This window comes from Brienomyrus brachyistius, chromosome 18 (assembly GCF_023856365.1).
Source record: "Brienomyrus brachyistius isolate T26 chromosome 18, BBRACH_0.4, whole genome shotgun sequence".
Lineage (NCBI taxonomy): Eukaryota > Metazoa > Chordata > Actinopteri > Osteoglossiformes > Mormyridae > Brienomyrus > Brienomyrus brachyistius.
In genome coordinates, this window is record NC_064550.1 from 10,427,665 (window position 1) to 10,445,491 (window position 17,827).

A 17,827-nucleotide genomic window follows, 5' to 3' on the forward strand; every position below is an offset into this window, starting at 1 on the left:
CCCGTGCAGCCGCCGCCGCCTGCTGCAGCTCCCGGGCCGGCGCCCCCACTGCAGCAACCTGCAGCTCCCGGGCCGGCGCCCCCACTGCAGCAACCTGCAGCTCCCGGGCCGGCGCCCCCACTGCAGCCACCTGCAGCTCCCGGGCCGGCGCCCCCACTGCAGCAACCTGCAGCTCCCGGGCAGGCGCCCCCACTGCAGCAACCTGCAGCTCCCGGGCAGGCGCCCCCACTGCAGCAACCTGCAGCTCCCGGGCAGGCGCCCCCACTGCAGCAACCTGCAGCTCCCGGGCCGGCGCCCCCGCTGCAGCCACCTCCTGTTCCTGACCGCGCTGCAGCTCCCGGGCCGGCGCCCCCGCTGCAACCACCTCCTGTTCCTGACCGCGCTGCAGCTCCCGAGCAGGCGCCCCCTCTGCAGCCACCTGCTGCAGCTCCCGGGCAGGCGCCCCCACTGCAGCCAGCTCCCGTTCCTGACCGCGCTCCAGTTCCTGCAGAGGCGCCCCCTCTGCAGCCGCCTGCTGCAGCTCCTGGGCAGGCGCCCCCTCTGCAGCCGCCTGCTGCAGCTCCCGGGCAGGCGCCCCCTCTGCAGCCGCCTGCTGCAGCTCCCGGGCTGGCGCCCCCACTGCAGCCACCTCCTGTTCCTGACCGCGCTCCTGTTCCTGTCCCGGCGCCCCCACTGCAGCCACCTGCAGCTCCCGGGCCGGCGCCCCCACTGCAGCCACCTGCTGTTCCTGACCGCGCTCCTGTTCCTGACCGCGCTCCTGTTCCTGACCGCGCTCCTGTCCCTGCAGAGGCGCCCCCACTGCTGCCACCTGCTGCAGCTCCCGGGCAGGTGCCCCCACTGCAGTCACCTGCAGCTCCTGTCAGCGCCCCAGTTCCTGACCGCGCTGCAGCAGCTCCCGAGGCGCCCCCTGTGACAGTTTCTCCCTCGCCCCGGCGAACTCGACCCCGACCTGGGGTCATGTCTGTGTCCCGTAAAGGGAGGGGACACAGACGCAGGGCTGGGGTCCCGCCCGCCCTGCCCCCTGGCTCGCCCTGCCTCGCCTGCGCTGGGGCTCGGTTGGCGCCTGCGGGTCTTGGCCCTCCGGGTCGGCTGTCGCCTGCGGGTCCCTCTCCGGTGCCTCGTCGCCCTGCCTCGCTCCCCTCTCCGGGTCCTGGTCGGTCGCCTGGGGGTTCCCCGACGGCGGCTCCTCGGTCGCCTGCGGGGCCCCTACCTCCGGCCCTCCCCCGGACATCGCCGCCTGCTGCGGCTCCCCCCTCCTCCGTGCCTTCGCCCTGGCCCCTTCCAGCTCCCTCGTCCCCTTCCCCGGTGCTCCCTCCTGCTCCCTCCCTGGCCCCTCCGCGGGTCCCTCGCCCTGTCTCCTCAGCCCCTTCTCGGTCCCCTCCGGCTCCGGCCTCCCGGCCGTCTGCGGCCCCTCCGGCTGCCGCCCGTCGCCCGCTGGGGCTCCCACGGGCTCCCCTTTGTTCCCCCGCCTTCTCTCCCTTCTCTCCTGCCCTGGTCCCTCCTTTGTTTGCTCCTCCTTTCTCCATTCCTCGTTCCTTTGTTCCTCCCGTCTCTGCTCCTTGTGTTCCTCCTTCTCCCTCTGGCTTCCCTCCGTTCACTCCCGGTCCTTTTGTCCCGCCTGTTCCCTCTGTGTCTCCCTTCCTGGTCTGTCTCTCCGCTTTCCCGACCCTCTGTCAGGTTTTGTCTTTTGTCTTGTCCCTCGCTCTGTTTTGTACCTCGGTCCTGTTCCCTGTCCAGCGTTAATTCTGTTCTTGTTTTCCAGGTCCTGTCCTGCCTCGTCCCGTCCGTCGCCCCCTTCCTTGGCGCGCCCGGTGTAGCGCGCCTTTGGGGGGGGGTTCTGTCATGCCCGGCCCGTCCGCTCCTCGTGTGTGCCACGCCCCCTAATTACCCACGTGTGATTTCCTGATCCTGCCCAGTCGTGTCTTGTTTCCTGCTGTCTGGTTCCGTGTATTTAAGTCCTAGTCTCCCCAGTTTGCTTTGTCTGTCATTAATGTCAGTTGATGTCAGTCTGCGTCCAGTGTTCCCGGCTCCCCGAAGCCAGAATAAACCCCCGTTTTCCCGTATACTGTTGCCTGCCTGCTCCTTCCGCACGATCGCCGCTCTCTGCTCGCGATCGATGCCCACGACTCGTGACAGGCGGTCCTCATAGTTCTTTTGCACTCTCCAGGGAGTAGCACTGCCCCCCCTTGTGTTCCTGGGAACTGCACAAGCAGGATTCTTACAGCAAGGGGTAAACACTAAAAGATGATGCCACTTTATAGGAAGGCAAACTGGGAGACGAGCCTTGGGATATAGGAACAGAAAAGAATTCCAAAAATGTGTAAGAGAATGATAAATGTGAAGTATGAACAGCCAGCGGTAAGGCTTGGTGACAATATCACAATATTTTCAGTGATTTTCACAATATCAATAATTATCAGGCTGTTATAAAATATGACATGTAGTTTTAAGTTATGAGTGTGTGACAAGTATCATGATAAAGTACACCGACAACAGACTCATTCCTCAATGCAATTTGTGTAAGAATAGTGCATTTCAACCGTTAATCATGCAAGTGTTTAGGCTATTTCACGATTCTCACAACGCTGAAATTGAAGATGATATGAATGTTCATAACCACGATACGATATTTTAACGATATACCCCTCAAGCCTTAGCTAGCAGCAGGGTAAAGACGTACGTTTTGACGTAAGGGTCAGAGAAGCCGTTGGCGTCCATGGCGGCCAGGTGGGCGCAGCGTATGATGCCGACGATCAGGCCGCACTTCTGCGAGCTGTACTTCAGGGAGATCATGATGCGTCCTCTCTCCTCCAGGGATTTGTCATCTGTTTTGTCAATCTGTGGAAACAGGGCGAGGATTATTGGGGGGGGGGGACTGATCTCTCTTGTTACTTCTCTGTGCCTCACCGCCCCACACATTCACTTTCTCGTAGGTTTTACTGAAATTGTAAAAAACGTAGGTGCACAGAACAGGGACAACAGAAGAAGCACTGAAGAGAAATGCGATCTCGTGCTGCAACACGGTGAAAATTCCAGCATTTTTGAAAATACTTGTCTTGTACATGCTTGAAACAACCTGGGAAATTAAAACACAATATTATTACTCCTGCCCAAAAAAAAAAACCCAAATGTCAGGACCACCTCATCTAAGAGCCACGAATGAGCATGAGCTCCCTACAGGAAAGATGAAAAATGCAGACAATTATCAAATGCCAAATCATCTCAAGGCAAGGCCCTGTTCCCTGCCTCGTGCCCATTGCTTCCGGGATAGGCTCCGGACCCCCCGCGACCCAGAAAGATAAGCGGTTTGGTAAATGGATGGATGGAAGTCAAGGCAAGTGGCTTTATTTTATTTATCCATATACAAGCATGTTAGGGGAACGAGGCAGCACACCTCCGGAAACACGGTGCAAAATTTCAGGCAGAAAATGACAACATTTTGATTCTGAATATCTTTAAAAAGTACAAAAATGCAGGACAGTACAAAACAAGGGGTCTTAGACTTAAGGCTGTACATCCATAGTGTCTGAGTATGTAATGAAATGCCTCTGTGTTTAGCAGTTATTACACGCGCTGCTATGACTTTATCGATCGCACTCAGGAAAAGCCTACAGAAGGGTCAAAAATAGTGATATTTTCCATTCACGTCAATTCATAGCTATGATGAATTTTTTTCCTGGGCTGCAGTTTTGGTTCCCTACAATGGATTCTACATTATTGCAATACACTTTAGCCACTGGCTCAGCTGCTGGTGGAAGTCAAAGAGATTCCTCAAGCTTTTGATGGACACTGCATGAATGATCTCTACAGAACTGAGCTACAGCCGAATTTATTTACATCCCCCCCTGGCTGCCTCCAGCCCAGCTTAAGGAAAAAACAAATAAATAAAGAAAGAATTTTGGCAACTCTCTGTGCTGAAATCGTCAGGTGGTGAAGGGCGAAGGAAGATTCGGCAGAACTGCTGAGAAGGTGAACAGATTTAACAACAGATGATAAAATAGACTTATAGACACTGACAGCCTGCTGCTCCGACAGGCTGCCACTTTCAAGCCAGTCGATTCCAAAGGGAATGACAAAAACCAACCAACCAACAAACCAACCAACCAACCAACCAACCAAACAAACAACCAAACAAACAACCAAACAACCAACCAAACAACCAACCAAACAAACAAACAACCAAACAACCAAACAAACAAACAAACAACCAACCAAACAAACAAACAAACAACCAAACAAATAAACAAACAAACAAACAAACAAACAAACAAATCTCTCAACCTTAAGGAGAAAGATAGCACCCTAAAATCTTGCCACTGTATCCTACATTTACTATTCAGTGAGCAGCTGCTTCGCAATCAGGAATGGGGGGGGGGTTGACATTTAGCACTCCATTAGCTTGTGAATGAGTGTGTCGTCTGCGGCTGTGACTGAACCTAGGTGATGTTGGGATGGGGGGGGCAGGGGGCTTAGTGGGAGGCTGTTTGCCTTCTTATTCTCTTTAACACTCGACAAAGATTCCCCTTGGCCACCTGCCAATAAAAGACCCCATGAGATACGTGCTTAGAAGGTACACACACATTTTTTCCTTCTCTCTGGCACCACCTAGCTGCGAGGTTAGGGAAAAGGCAGTCCCTGTGGCTGGAACGCCTTTCTAAATCATCCATAAAGCCGACAGCAGAGCTCTCACAGCAATGCAAAGTATTCTGAAGGAGTTTAGAATCTGACTAATTGAAAGCATGACAAAATAACATGGTACAGATGTCGTGTTAAAGTTTCAATTGTTGTTTGGTAAATCTCAGAATCTATCCTACAGATTTGTGGACACAAAACAATTATTGTCAGATTCTTTATTTTCTCCATGCGGCTCCATGAAACACGACCAACATTCACTCACACCAAAGTACCATTTCCATTAAACAAAAATTAACTACAAAAATGAAACACTGGTATTTTCCCAAACTGGTTATATCTGGCGTAATGTCATTGTAAATATAGCTTTAAACTTTAAGTGCCATAAGTACTAGAAAACCCTACAATTTGCATAAATCCTTTGGTGCATCAGGAATAATTTATGTACATCCATCCATCCATCCATCCATCCATCCATCCATCCATCCATCCATCCATCCATTTTTTTTCCAACAGCTTCCCCACTACAGTGTCATGGGAGGGAGGAGGAGCTGGAGTGTATCCTAGGCAACAACAGGGAACAAAACAGGGGGAGATGATGGACCGAATGCCAGCCCATCGCAGACACACGCACACTCTAAGGGCAATAAGGGGAAATGCCGGTGTGCCAAGCGCATGCCCTTGACCTCCAGGAGGAGGTCCGCAGTGCACGAGGAGAACATGCAGACTCCATGCACACGGATCTTCATCCAGATAGTATGTGTAAGTCATCTTGGGTGTATATACAGTATTGTGCAAAAATGTTTAAAGCTGTTTGCCTGAGTAATATGCATATAATTCCTCAAAATTAAGAATAAGACAATAAAAATTATCAAGAATTTCTTCTGTTCTCCAGAAAGTTACTGATATCTTATTGGATGGCTAGATGAACACCGCTTCAGTTCCCAAACCTCTCCTCTGGGGCACCTCAGCCATTCCGTGTGTTTGCCACATTTCAGCACCAGCTCACTTAATTAATTAATTCAATTAGGTTTACAAAGTCAACGGCGTATTGATTAGCCATATGAGGTGAGCTAGTGGTGAAATCCAAAATACATGGGTGTGCTGAGAGGTTTGGAAACAGCTAAGCTGACAAGTTTTACACCAACATGAAGATTATTTAAATATTATTTCTTTTGGCTGCTGTAAGACTTTTGTACAGTTCTGTATATAGAAATTCAACTGGGAATGTAAAAAAAGATCTTTTTAAACATAAATCATCTTTATATAATTTCATGAAGGACATCATAAAAGTATCTTCCAAAACTGTGCTTAAAAACAGAGGTGGAGGCAGATACAACTTGTTTGACATGACTGGTCAACTGTAACGTTGGAGAAAAGAATGGTTATTTTTACTCTTTGGTTAATGGATGTCCAGTGACATCCGGATGCTTCTGGAAGACCAGAATCCCTGGAAACCCGGGGAGACGGGGGTGGCACAGTCATCCACTCACTCCCCATCCTCTCACCCTGTCAGCCTGATCTCGAATCACGAAAACCCGTCACCTCTGCCATTGCATGCCTGCATGAATGAGACACTTCGCAGCACAGATATTAAGGAGAAATTGTTCTTGTTGACTTCACCTGTTCATTTAAGGAATAAAAAGCAGTCGGTGTCTGTGGAAAAAAACTTGCTTCCCTTGAATTTCAGATCAGTCCTTCAGCAATCAGCAGTCTACCTTGTGGAAAGACTTCATGTTAATGTGATTGCTCAGCCAGCACTAAGACGGTGACACTTGTTCTGATGTCAGCAATGTCCTAACATTTGCTTTTTGTAAAGCCCTCGAAAACATGCCCAGAAAAATGCCTGCTCTGCTCGACTCTATAAAACCCAGGATTTCACGGATTGTCGCTGCATTTTCTTGGGTGTATTAAAGCTGTTTTTCAAAGGAATTCCTAGTCACATTATGTTATTTGCATAAGCCTTTATAAATAAACTCCGGAACAAATCTCCTTGTATTTGGAACTGCTGAAGAAGTAGTGCAACGTATAGTCTTTACAAGTTAAATATTTGATTTGGCCCATAAATCAGTAGCACTGACACCCAAAAGTGGTCTCAAAGGCCAAAGAGATCATCCTCACTGTTAATTTTGTGTTAAATCACAAATGATTTATATTTTCTGTACAAAAGAGTTACACACGAGACTCAAAATGCTCCTTTATTTGACACCCAGCCTTCCTTGAACCCTTTCTTAAAGGCCCAACAAAAATATGACTAACCTGCCAAGGACAGGGATTCGAACCAGTGACCTTCTGATCACAGAAGCCACATCACTGACACCATTAGGTGATTCTTTCTGGGGGGCACAGGTGGTCATTTGGAGGGGGGGGGGGCTACCACAGGTAAACACAGCCGGCAAGGAAATGCTTCAGGCAGAGTGGCTTTTAATTAAATCCTACAGGCTAACTGTCGCTCCTCTAACTGTCAGGCGGAGGAAACATGCCTCTCGCGCCATGACGGTATTTGGGCTGTCAGCGCTAGAGATGTAAAAGCCCATTGTTCTGGCGGAGGCCCAGTTTCACGTTCTGAAGGCTTCCTCTGATGTTAAATGGAGAGGGATTTTTTTTACAAACAGGCCGTCAGAGCAGAACTGCGGCAAAAGCCGTTCTATGAATGAAACTCACCTGATGAAATTAGAAGCTTTTAAAAGCTCGCCGGGATAAAACGGATAAAAGACCACAGGCACAAATATTAAAGGTGAGTAATCCTCCCCCTGATATGGGCTCTGAATTTGAAGTAAAGGGTGTTCAAAGGACCCAGGCAACATTTTTTTACTGATGTTGTTTTTTTTTATCTTTTTTCTTTGGGAATTCGGTGTATTTATAAGTGCGTTTCAATGATCAAAGTCAACAACTGTATTTTGGTTAAAGGGATCAAACTAAGTGTGATTCTACACTGTGTAGGAAACTCTGGTTTATTGTATTTGTCAGTGGATATTATAGGCACATTTGGAGGACGTAGATAATAGGGCTACAACAGCAATAGACAAGTCATGTTCTGTATTTAAACTCCCACACCTTTGAATCGTGTGGCGAATTGCTGTCTAGCTTTCTATGTAACCCACATATATACCTACATAACTCAGATTTTCAGTCATCAGAAACATAGGCTACATAAAATACCAGTCTAAAGTCTGGACTCACCTACTGAAAATCATGTGTTTTTCAACAGAATAATGAACCTAAGCACACCTTGGGTTTATGGAGTGCTGTGACAGACGACCTGGCCCCTACAATCCCCCCCCCCCCCCGACTATAGAGCTGGCTGGAGCTGGATCGAAGACTAAGAGTAAGGTAGCCAACTGGTGCCCAGAACCTGTGGAAACTCCTTCAGGACTATTGGAGAAGCATTCCAGGAGGCTACATCTGGAAGCTGGCTCAGAGAATGCGGAGAATCTGCAGTGCTGTCATCGAAGCTAAACGGGGGCTGCTTTGAAGGGTCTAATACTTGAGAAAAGGTTGAGATGTTGAACACTTCTCTTGGTTGCTTAAATATTTGATATGCAATTCCTCCATTACATCAAGGTTTTTTACTATAAGGTGACTAACATAGCCAATGTAGAGACAAATAGATTAAGAGCATGTGCGTCCAGACTTGTGATTGATACTGTATATTTTGGACAATTTACATAGAAAAATATCTGGTATATAACAGGAAAGGACAATTATTTATGTTTTTATCCAGGAGTATGTGATACATAATAAATAAATTTGCGAATAGAAGATGCTGTGAAACAAGAATGAATGAAACAAAGGTCAGCTGTGGAGTCAGAGCTGGGCTCCCAGGATTAAGTTTATCGGATGCAGGATATATGACTTACAGGTAGCTGCTTCTCCAGGCAGTTGCTAAAGTTTTTTGTCTGGTTGGGTTTCAGCTTCTTCAGGGGAATGCGCGTTTCTCCGATGAACTCATTGTGGCGGAACTTGTCCTCATCACACACTGAAATCCTGAGAGCGGAGGAAACACAATGGGGGAAACGTTAGGGGTCAGAGCCTGAAGAGCGGCCGCGCGGAAGGTAGCTGTGCTCGGCTGGGAATCCAGCGTTGCTGAGGTTTCACTTGTACTGCGTTTTTTTTTTTCCTTCCTTTGCATCAATCCCACAATCCCCTGCAGCATCACTACAAAAGTGCACCAATATGGCTCAGGCTTCAGGCGACGTTGAGGACAAAGCTGTCAAGGAGCCCAGTACTTACTAACCTTGTTATCCAGCTTCGAGGAATATCTTATGTTATAACAGTTTCCCTTACCTCCTCTTCACTTTCAGCTCGAAAACGCCTTTGACTCACACACAGTCTGGCCCCAAGCACTGCAAGTTTATATATTTCAATATATATATATATTTGCCTAAGCTGGGTTTTTTTCTAACATGACAGCCTATTTAAGCTATGAAGGGAAATCGTTTGAAATGCTCCGGAGGAGGATCTCCGCATTGGAAAAGGAACAGTCTGGGTAGAATGTAAGCTTCTAGAAATTCCATACCGGCGTTGACATTCTTTGCTTGAAGCTTTACCTTGCATGTCATACATTTTTTTTTTGCTTATGTTGGAATAATAACTGTGAGATCAGTATGTCGGCAAAACAGAATCATGTTAGCATTTTACTTGAGGGGACAAGCTTTAATAGACAACAGTAGACTGGAATATATCACAGCAGTCTCCAGCATAGACCTTGAACAGGTAGTATAAATTTCATAGTTCAATTTACCAGACAAAATTGATTTATTTCCAGAAAAGATCTGGAACTTCTTTTTGTTGTTGGTTTACAGTAGGATCAGTAAGCTGCTGAGAAGGTCTACCCTCTGTGTCAAAATGAGCTCAACTTCAGACTCAGAGGAGGCACCATCTTCAATCTGAAACAAAGACTGTGTACAGATATAATTTACTTTAACCTTCAGTCTGCTGTGTTCTAAGATGAGAAGTGCACTGCTCTCGGTCTCACGCCTACAGACGAAATAAAGTCGGTATATCTGACTTACGCACAGAAGCTTGCCGGTAGCTTTCAGTGCGCATGGTCTGTAACGAAGCAAAAGCTATTGACAATTTTCAGCTTTATCAGCTTCTTAAAGCGCCAGTTCACCACCAAAACTGCAAAACAATGTTTTTCACGTGTATTTTTCTGGTGCTTTAAACACCACAGAAAGAATGACCGTCACTCCATTCACCATTATATTTGAGAGAAGGCCGACATTTCTACCGCCAATACCTCAAAAATTAGGCAACTCCCAGCAGAAAAATCTAGATCAGGGGTGTCAAACATCCCAGGGGGGGGGGGCCCTCCAGGACTGAAATTTGACACCCCTACTCTAGCACTAAAACCCCACCAGAACATCAGTTTCAGCTTTGAGGGGTGAACTGCCCCTTTAAATTGGGCATATATATTTGTCCTACATAGATCAATACAGGAAAGTGGCAATTCAAGGTGGCAGCAATTTTGTGTCCCTAAGAAATATGTTTGGAACATAACCTCTTTGCACATACAGTAAGATCCATGGAAGCAATCATCTCTCCATCCATCCCTACATCCACGCATCCTCTCAGTCTTAGTGATAACAGAGTTGCATCATGGGTATGTTCAGAACTACTGAAACACACTCACTTATGTCAGTATAAAACAATTATCAGCTGATTCTCCAGAACAGCATTTCAGCATGTGGGACGACACCAGAATACAATACCAATCACACACCTGCTTTTAATGCATTTGTCTCTATATTAGCTATGTCATTCCCCTTATAGTAAAAGAGTAATGCATATCAAATATTGCAATGACCAAGACGAGTGTTCGACATCTCGGCATTTTCTCAAATTTCAGACCCCTTCTGCTTAGATGACAGCTCACAAAAATAATAGTACTGATAATAGTATGCTTTTCTTCCTGAAAAACAAACGATTTTTGGTTGGTGTGTCCAGACTTTTGACTGTATCAGGAATAAACTGACACAACATTGACTCAGGAAGATGCTTCTTAAATATTTATTTCCTTTATACCTTAAATATATATAGAAAAGAAATTAAACTTGATTGTGATTAGTGTGTAATATATGCATTTTATGGATAATTAACTTTTTTTTCATTCTTAAGTTGTTATACAGCAAATTGAACTGTCATTACTCAGTTGTCAAATTTACATGCATTTGGATTCTGTGACCTACTATTAAGACAATACAAACCACACTGGAGACAGCTATAGGTTATTTCCCTCAACTAATTAAGTAGAACATCCATTCCTTGTAATCATGAGCAATGAGATGGCACCAGGACCAGCACAGCAACCAGCCTCTCCTCCGTGACCATTTCAGGAGGACCGTTTGGGAAAGTGTAATTACTACCATAATCAAGCTGCCTTGGAACTGTTCATTTGCTTGAACAAATTTGTATTTTTTGACCCCAGAAACACTAAATACCACATTTTTATAATTAAAACAAAATAAAAAGTAGACAATATAATTCCTTCTATAATAATTAGCCTAAATGTCATTTACAAACTCGTATTATACCCATTAGCTATAATTACTTTAAATAAGGAACTCTAATGAGAATTGCGGAATGCCTCAGCTATTGTACCATCACTAGCTGGAATTCTGAGCCAATATAAACGATAGATTATCTCTTACAAGCAACACGGCTCACTGATGATTGGCTCAGTTTGCACCACACATAAAAACTGAAACCCTTACATAACAAAGTCCTCAGAAAAAGTGTCTAACCTGCCCCCATAATTTAATTTTCGACCCCTATGCATTAAACTGTTATAGGTACAGTAGCAATTAAAAGATGCCAAGTCACCTGCAAAGGAGAGTGATATGCCGCATTACATGACAAGGCCACCTGACCTAAATACAGTATAAATGGTTTTGATTTTGACCAGAAAGTGAAAGAGAAGCGGCCAATGAGAGCTCAGCATATGTGGGCCCTCCTTCAGGACGGCTGGAAAAGCATCCCAGGAGGCCACCTCATGGAACTGCCATAGAGGAGACAGTAGGGTCAGCCAGTCCCTGAGGCATCTGGGGTTAAGTGCCTTGCTCAAGGACCCAATGGTGGGATCTCTCTGCCGACCCAGGGATTTGAACTAGCAACCTTCTGAGTCCCAACCCACAGAGCTGCCCCCCCCCTCAACAAAGAACTGAATACTTTTTTGGTCAGTGCATAATTCCATATATATTATTTTAGGGTTTTGATGTTTTAATGCTTATTTTAAAACGTAGAAATCAGTACAAATAAATCTTTCTATAGGTATGTGTGTCCAAACTTTTGACTGGAGCTGACTGTGGCGGCATGGAGGTGATGTCAATGCTGAACCTGAGCTGAAATGCAAGGTCACTCCCCCCACATTCTTCCAGGCCATATTCACTCAAGCCCCTATTTCCATGTGCCACTTTATGACAGTTTGGCCCCCCCTCCCGCTCCCCCATCTACCTCCGTCAGGCTGGAGTCGATATTGGGAAATTACCAGCAGTGAACCTGAATCCCTCTTGCCTCTTGGATAGTGCTGAAGTATCTACATGGGCACCATCACCATCTCAGGCTCCATACTATGTAGCCATTTGGGCTAGAATATTACTTTCCTTTATTCATGTCAAGTCAAGTAAAGCACATTGAAGTGAAATAACGTTCCTGCTGAACTCATGGTGCAACACAGACATTATTGTGCTACAGAGAGAGCTGGAATAATTTACATAGTGCAAAAAATTTGTATACATCAATAATTTAAAGGAAGGTGGAGACAGAGGGAAGACTACTACCTATATTTTCTACCTAACATAAAAAACAGCCCACATTAGACAAACAATGAACGCTACATAAAACTAATGTGTAAATTAATGCATGGAGGTACTGTCCAAGCTTAAAGCCGCAGTGCTACAGATGTAAATAGTTGTAAACAATATACAGATGTAAATAGATGTTAACAGATGCAGATAATGTAAAGATGTAAACAATAGAATGATGTGAACAGATGTAAACATACAGGTGTGAACAGATGTAAATATACAGATGTAAACAGATGTGAAGAGATGTAAATAATATACTGATGTAAATAGATGTGAACAGATGTAAACAATATAACGATGTGAACAGATGTAAACGTATACAAATATCTGGTATCCCAGAACCCCAAGCTAGCTGCCATGGGTCTAATTAGGACCATCCACTTAATTCCCATCCTCAGAGGCTGCGGTTAGCTTGAGGCATGTTGCGTCCTCTGTTAAATACCCAGAAGATATTGTGTACAACTAATATGATTAAGCGCCTTTTAAGTGTCGTACTTAAAACTCAGGGAACTATGTAGCGAGTTCCTACATGTATGCTGATCACTCATTGGCTGCTTTTCCTTCACCCTCTGAAAAAATTCCTCCAAAATCATTTCTACTGTGTTTAGGTCAGGTGGCCAGGTCACGTGATGCGACACAATCACTCTCCTTTGTAGGCAACTTGGCGTGCCCAAACTTTTGACTAGTAGGGTACATTTATAAAGAAATACCCATTTACAAATCAAGAATGATAGCTGAACAATTTCGATAATGTTGGAATGTACGAATAAAATCATAAAATTAAATGCATGAAATGAAAATTGATTTGGTAACGCTTTTTGAAAATGCCATGTATATAATAACAGCCTTAGACACATTCATGGTATATAATAATGCACCATAAATATTTATTAAAAGGCATAACACATTATAGCCATGTTTATTATGCATTATGAATGCTTTAGGAAGCTCTCACCTACAGTATAATACACTATACTGCATATGAAGGTATCTATAAAGCATCCTTAATGCTTATACCAACCATTATAATGCATTATGAAGATATCTATAATGTATTATAGATGAGAGCTTCATTGGTGCTAATGAAGTATTATAATCAACAGTATAATGCCTTATGACTGTCAATAGAAGATCCTGTAATGCTTTATTAATTGTTATACTGACCATTATAATGCATTATGAAAATCGCTATGATGTAAGTTCTACTGTACAGGGAAACGCAATGAATTTGAAAAACCATTAATGCGAAACCTAAAAAGTACAGGGAAATTTAATTTAAATTTGAATAATTTGAAAGACGAATAATGTAACACAACATTAATATATAAGGATTAATTTGCTTACATGCATGTAGTTAATATTCATATCTTTAGTATGTATTGTTTTGGCAAAAATAGGTCCCCAGCAAGATTATCTTTGTGAAACAATTATTATGGAAATTGGCCAAACGCAGAGAGAGGAGTGGAGGGTCACCAGAGCTACTTAAATGCCTGGATGGAGCCAATAGCCAAAAGATAATTATATTGTGTCAGAAGTCAAACAAATTTGATTGGTTTTAGCTGTGGACGAGTGGGGAAGCACAATACATTCTTTTCATCCTTCAAATAACCTGCCACTTAAAAGCCTCATTTTAATTAGTCAATGCAAATTAAATTAATAGAAGACAGTGTATTGGCAAATTACCTTTAATAACAAAATACATTACGGGAAACATAAATTATACATAATACAATGGTGCCTTGGTTAGGGACAATGGGACTGAAATAAAATGTATTGGAGAGGGGGGTGGGGGGGGGCAGGTATGAATACTGTTATATGTCAGATATCAAAACCTGGAAATAATTATTTTCACTGCTCAAGAAAGAGAAATTACAATAATTCTGTGCAGTATTCAGCCGGCCTTAATACTAAACCTCAGCATCTATATTTATTTTTAAAATAGAAGAAATGATGTAGACAACAGAGCTCTGAATAGGGGAGCTGAACTGATGCACTCGGCTTGGACGCCAAGTTCTCTTCTCGGGTAAAGTCCCACCCGGTACTGGCACTCTTGACTCTTGGCTGATCCTCACAGGGGTCGCAATTAAATGGTCATTCTGAGGCTCTGTCCCGGTGCAGAAAGGATGCAGGTGGATGGCTAATAGAGAGGGAATTCGTAAAGGAGCGAATGTCTGATTTTTTTCTTGTAATACCAGGGGATGGCACTGGGGAACCTGAAATTTTCGCAGTGGGGCAGAACACCTGCAAGTGACATGATCCGGTGCCCTTAGGTTGACGAAGGGGGGGGCTGAATGGTGCTCCAGTGCGATTGCGGCTGCTCGCTATCTCTATGCCCCTTTTGCCTTTCTGCCCGCTGCTCAGAAGTGGCCCAACCGAGAGACACATCCCTCTGTTTCGGATTTTCATATAAATATACATTTCAAACTTTTCTCCTTTCTTTCTTTGCTCGAATTTATTTGATATGTCATTCGATTGAGTTAAATGTTGTTAAGAGATTCTCTGACCTGCTTCTAACCCTAACCTGTCCACCTGATCACTGGAATCAGCCCACTTTTATAAAACTATGTAACAGAAAACAGGCCTCGTTTAAAGCTTCTTCTCTGTAATGCAGGAAACATTACACTGGGGAAATGTTTTAGTGAGAAGTCAGTGGCAAGGCCACTGAAGTCACGGTTGCTGACAGTTATTATATGTCTCAATCCAAAATTACATTATCCAAGTCCCTGGCCATATACACAAAATTAAAGTGTAACTCATCTCAGACTTCTTTAAATACAGGAACATTGTGTAACAGACAAGACTGTGAAGTCACGAATATTATCAAATTACTCCCATTGTGGGAATGATGACTGTACTGTCTGGTGTTCGGGCTCAAGGTAAACACGCTGGCACAGGGGCGATACACCACCGAGAAGGTCACCCTGCACATGTGGAGATGGGCATCAAGATCGTAAAGCTCTTGGCCGGTTCAGCGTACAGAGCATTGATATACGCTCATTATTTTGGCCTGGGATGGTGGAACTGTGTTGATTTTTTTCCAAAACATCCTACACAGGCAGTGTATTGTAGCGCTATCGGGGTTTGCGTCTCCCAGCATGCCCTGCGAGCAACTGAAAAATAGCCCCTTGTTGTGCTGTGGTTGACAATAGTTGTATTTCCCATTGGTGGATGGCGTATATGTTTGCCCTCGTATTATATGCACCCTGTCCAATCCTCACATGTCTCTAGCTTTGTATGAATCTCCCACCGCGTCCGTACCTGACGGTCCAGCCTCTGACGTCCCTTTGTTTCCATACTATGCTCAGTTCGGTGCTTGTTGGCTGCCTGTTATAGTCCTGCTAAGGATTGCGATAAAAGACTGTGTTCTACCCGGCAAGCAAGTCTCCTTGTCCTTCGTGGCTTTTGCAATGCCTTGGTCTGCCTGCCACTACAATGCCATCACTTCTATACAGATTTCTTTTAACTGAATGCATTTAAGACAAGCACATTGGTGAATTGGGATTAAGATTAAGGTGTTTTCAAGGTATAAGACGGAGAAAAAAGATGTCATTTCATACAGGATGTTTTAGGGTGTTAGAATATATCCATTGCATCCTGAGCACCAGGAGGGCTGCAAATGCATTTTATAACAACCGAAATCAATTTGCAGAAATTCTTTCTTTGCTTTTGAAGGTCAATGCCAGTTATCCAAACATTTATTTTGGAGATATCTCTCAATGTGCTACCAGGTTTACCATTTTATCCGCTACAGCACCACATACTGGAAAAGTAATCCGTACTCGAGCGTGATGTACTTCACTGATTTCTGATGAATAGACATGAAAGTTTTCTAATTAACCTGTTGATAATACTGGGTAAATTTTATTCCCTCGAAAGAAAATATTCTTGAAAAGTTCTTGATTTCTTTTATACATTCTTATTTTTTTGCTATTCATTTTTTTTATACTACCTCTTTGAACATTGTTATTATGTTACTTTTGTTTGCAGCTATGTGACTATGATACATTCTCATGCATTTATGTGAAGTTAAATGAATGAAGAAAAGCTAAGACTAACACATATGTTCTTCATCAAAGGCATTAAAAGGAGCCCCAAGAGAGTAATATCCCAGCCTGCCAATTTTCCCAAGCTCCAGTCCTAACTTGGAAACGCTCATTCCTTTAATTTCCAACTAAAACCAATTTTATTTCAATTGAAGCTAACACAGATGACGCTTAAATGGAAGAAGGCAGACAGGATAATCGCTCCTCATTTTTCACCACTAACTAGACAGGAAATGATGTTTCTCTAAGCATGATTACTGTACGGGGGTAGCCCTGTTCTTCGCGGATGAATTTATGAGTGGTGGGTTCACTTTTTTAAAAAATTTATTTTTATAATGCATTTATTTGCATAAATGATAAGAACTATTCTGGAGGCAATGCTAACAAAGGAGACTTTGGTATCCATGGCAACTGGCAGAGACAGCCGAAAGAAGACCTGTGTAAACGCCTTGTGAATCATCAGGTGGTCTCTCCCCATCAGCATGCTGCTCATGCGCTTGCACACATTGGAGGGAACTACACGGGCCACTTCAAGCTGACATGTTTGCTGCCCTTATTTTGTTTAGCCTGCAAATTATGCCCGTAGGTTCCGTCCTCTCATAACAGGAACCTGGATGGCTGGTGTTTTACCACGTGTTCACGGTTCCCTCAATCGGACACTTATGCGTATGCACTGGTAACATTCTTCATTATCATATTTGGAAGTCAGAGGCTACATTAATAAATAAAAAGGAATGTTCCTATCATTTTATAGAAAAATCCATTTACAAACCAAGAACAAACAATTTGGTAATGTTGGAATTTACAAATAAAATCTCAGCATGAAATTAAAAAGAATTTGGTCATACGTTCTATGAATGCCATATCTATGAAGATCTATAAACACATCCATGGTACATTATAATGCATTCATAAAGCATTATAAACATGGCTATAAATATATATAAAAAGGCATAACATGTAACAGCCATGTTCCCTGCCTCGTGCCCATTGCTTCCGGGATAGGCTCCGGACCCCCCACGACCCAGTAGGATAAGCGGTTTGGAAAATGGATGGATGGATGTAACAGCCATGTTTATTATGCATTATGTATGCTTTATGAAGCTCCCATCTATAATGCACTATAGATACCTTCATAATTCAGTACAAAGCATTCTTAATACCAACCATTATAATGCATTATGAAGGTATATATAGTGCATTATAGATGAAAGCTTCATTGGAGCTTATAAAGTATTATAATCAACACAGGAACATTGTGGCCTTTCGTATTCGCCTTATGAATGTCAGTAGAAAATGCTGTAATGTTTTATTAATTCTTATATCGACTATTATAATGCACTA

The 17,827-nt window shown here is 44.0% G+C and overlaps 1 protein-coding gene across 1 annotated transcript in view; it reads right to left on the reverse strand.

Moving 5' to 3' along the window:
- LOC125713504 (double C2-like domain-containing protein beta) overlaps positions 1–17,827 on the reverse strand; it is an 87,226-nt gene that overhangs the window by 13,305 nt on the left and 56,094 nt on the right. Inside the window, exons 5-6 of the mRNA XM_048984706.1 lie at positions 8,493–8,619; positions 2,681–2,838 (exon numbers count right to left, since the gene is read on the reverse strand). Of these exons, the coding sequence (XP_048840663.1) occupies positions 2,681–2,838; positions 8,493–8,619 (285 nt within the window). The remainder of the gene's footprint in view (positions 1–2,680; positions 2,839–8,492; positions 8,620–17,827) is intronic.